Below are 1,844 nucleotides of genomic sequence, written 5' to 3'. Positions count from 1 at the left end.
ACCATAGTTATTTGATTCATAATCCCAAATTTGTGATATAAATTGCTCTTTCTACGCGCTTCGAATTTTTCACAATTGAGCTACTGTCAAAAAATCTGCTTTTTAATTAAAAAGTTTTTTTTTTTGAAACGCCTTCTTTTTTGTATATAAAATGAATTAGTTTTTTCATATACACAATTAAAAAAAAATAAGCATTTTCCAAAGCAAATGAACAAAATTAATTTTTTAAGGAATCAAATCAAATCAAAGTAACTTGAATAATAGTCCTTTTCAGTAATCAAAATCTTGGTTACACAAGTAATTGATTAATGGAACGAATGAACTTACTCGAGTAATCGAATGCCTAGTATGTACATATCGTTGCCTTAATATAAAAAGACCCTATCTAAAATGTTTATGTTTTTACAGAGTAGTCAAAAATCTGAATAAAAAAACTAAAGTTCTGAAGTTGGAATTTCTTTAAAATCCTGCGTTTAATAAATACGAACACTAGTTTATTGATGTATGCGGTTGTTTTAAATTCTATTAGGCCTTTAATGAGTAATCTACCGACCATTGCACAAAGCCAAATTTGGAAAGATAATGAGTTATTGCCTTTCTATATAAAGGTAAGATTATGGTAATTTTCGCCTCTCAAAACAACCGAATTCCAATTACATCTTTTTATTTTTCCATGGACATTGTCATTGCCAAGTTTTTGGCTTTTTCGATAGCATCATTTATATCCCCGACCATATAAAAGGCAATTTCCGGCAATTCATCCAACTCTCCATCGAGAAGGCGTTTGAAACCTTCTACAGTTTTTGCAATGGATACCATTTTCCCTGAATGTCCCGTAAAAACTTCTGCGACTTGGAATGGTTGTGATAGAAAACGTTGAATTTTGCGTGCCCGAGCTACAGTTAACTTATCATCTTCAGAGAGTTCATCCATTCCAAGAATGGCAATGATATCCTATAACAAACGGCTTTAGTAGCAAACTCAAATAAACAAATTCCTTAAGAACCTGTAGGGATTTATATGATTGTAGTGTCTTTTGTACTCCTCTAGCTACATTATAGTGATCATCGCCTACTATGGATGGATCCATTATCCGTGAAGAGGAATCTAGAGGATCCACTGCAGGGTAAATTCCTAACTCGGCAATAGCTCGTGACAATACTGTAGTGGCATCCAAGTGTGCAAAGGTAGCAGCGGGTGCTGGATCAGTGAGATCATCAGCTGGCACATACACGGCTTGTACGGAAGTAATAGACCCGTTCTTCGTACTAGTAATACGTTCTTGCATGGAACCTAGTAAAGTTAAGATGATGTCCGCAAATATTTTTTTATGAAAGAGCGTCGCTTCTCACCCATGTCTGTACCCAAGGTTGGTTGATACCCAACAGCGGACGGTATGCGTCCCAGTAAAGCAGAAACTTCAGCACCCGCCTGAGTAAAACGGTAAATATTATCAATAAATAGCAGCACGTCTTGGCCATCCATGTCGCGGAAATATTCGGCTAAGGTAAGGCCAGTTAATACGACACGCGATCGTGCTCCGGGTGGTTCATTCATTTGTCCATATACCAGAGCCACTTTTGAACTGTCATCCTCTATTGAAATCACCTTGGACTCAATCATTTCCATGTATAGGTCGTTACCTTCTCGAGTACGCTCACCAGCGCCTACAAAAACGGAATACCCTCCATGTTTCTTAGCGACGTTGTTGATTAACTCCATGATGAGTACTGTCTTCCCTACACCAGCACCTCCGAACAAACCGATTTTCCCTCCCTTTACATATGGCGCCAAGAGATCAATAACCTTGATGAACAAACATGTTAAGTAAAAAAAGAAAAACA

The 1,844-nt window shown here is 37.1% G+C and overlaps 1 protein-coding gene across 1 annotated transcript; it reads right to left on the bottom strand.

The window, feature by feature from the left end:
• Window positions 1-663: 663 nt before the first annotated feature.
• Window positions 664-1,812, bottom strand: LOC108356143 (ATP synthase subunit beta, mitochondrial-like; the record flags this gene model as incomplete). Its single annotated transcript, XM_017607274.1, has 3 exons — window positions 664-954; window positions 1,007-1,293; window positions 1,353-1,812. Coding segments are annotated over 3 exons (1,038 nt in total), but the record flags the coding sequence as incomplete, so codon positions are not given.
• Window positions 1,813-1,844: the final 32 nt, after the last annotated feature.

The sequence above is a fragment of the Rhagoletis zephyria genome, unplaced genomic scaffold (genome assembly GCF_001687245.7).
Source record: "Rhagoletis zephyria isolate East Lansing unplaced genomic scaffold, Rhagoletis_zephyria_1.1 Rzeph_scaffold_54669, whole genome shotgun sequence".
Taxonomy (NCBI): Eukaryota; Metazoa; Arthropoda; class Insecta; order Diptera; family Tephritidae; genus Rhagoletis; species Rhagoletis zephyria.
The sequence above is the reverse complement of the archived record's forward strand: the minus strand, read 5'-3'. Positions and strand labels throughout refer to the sequence as shown.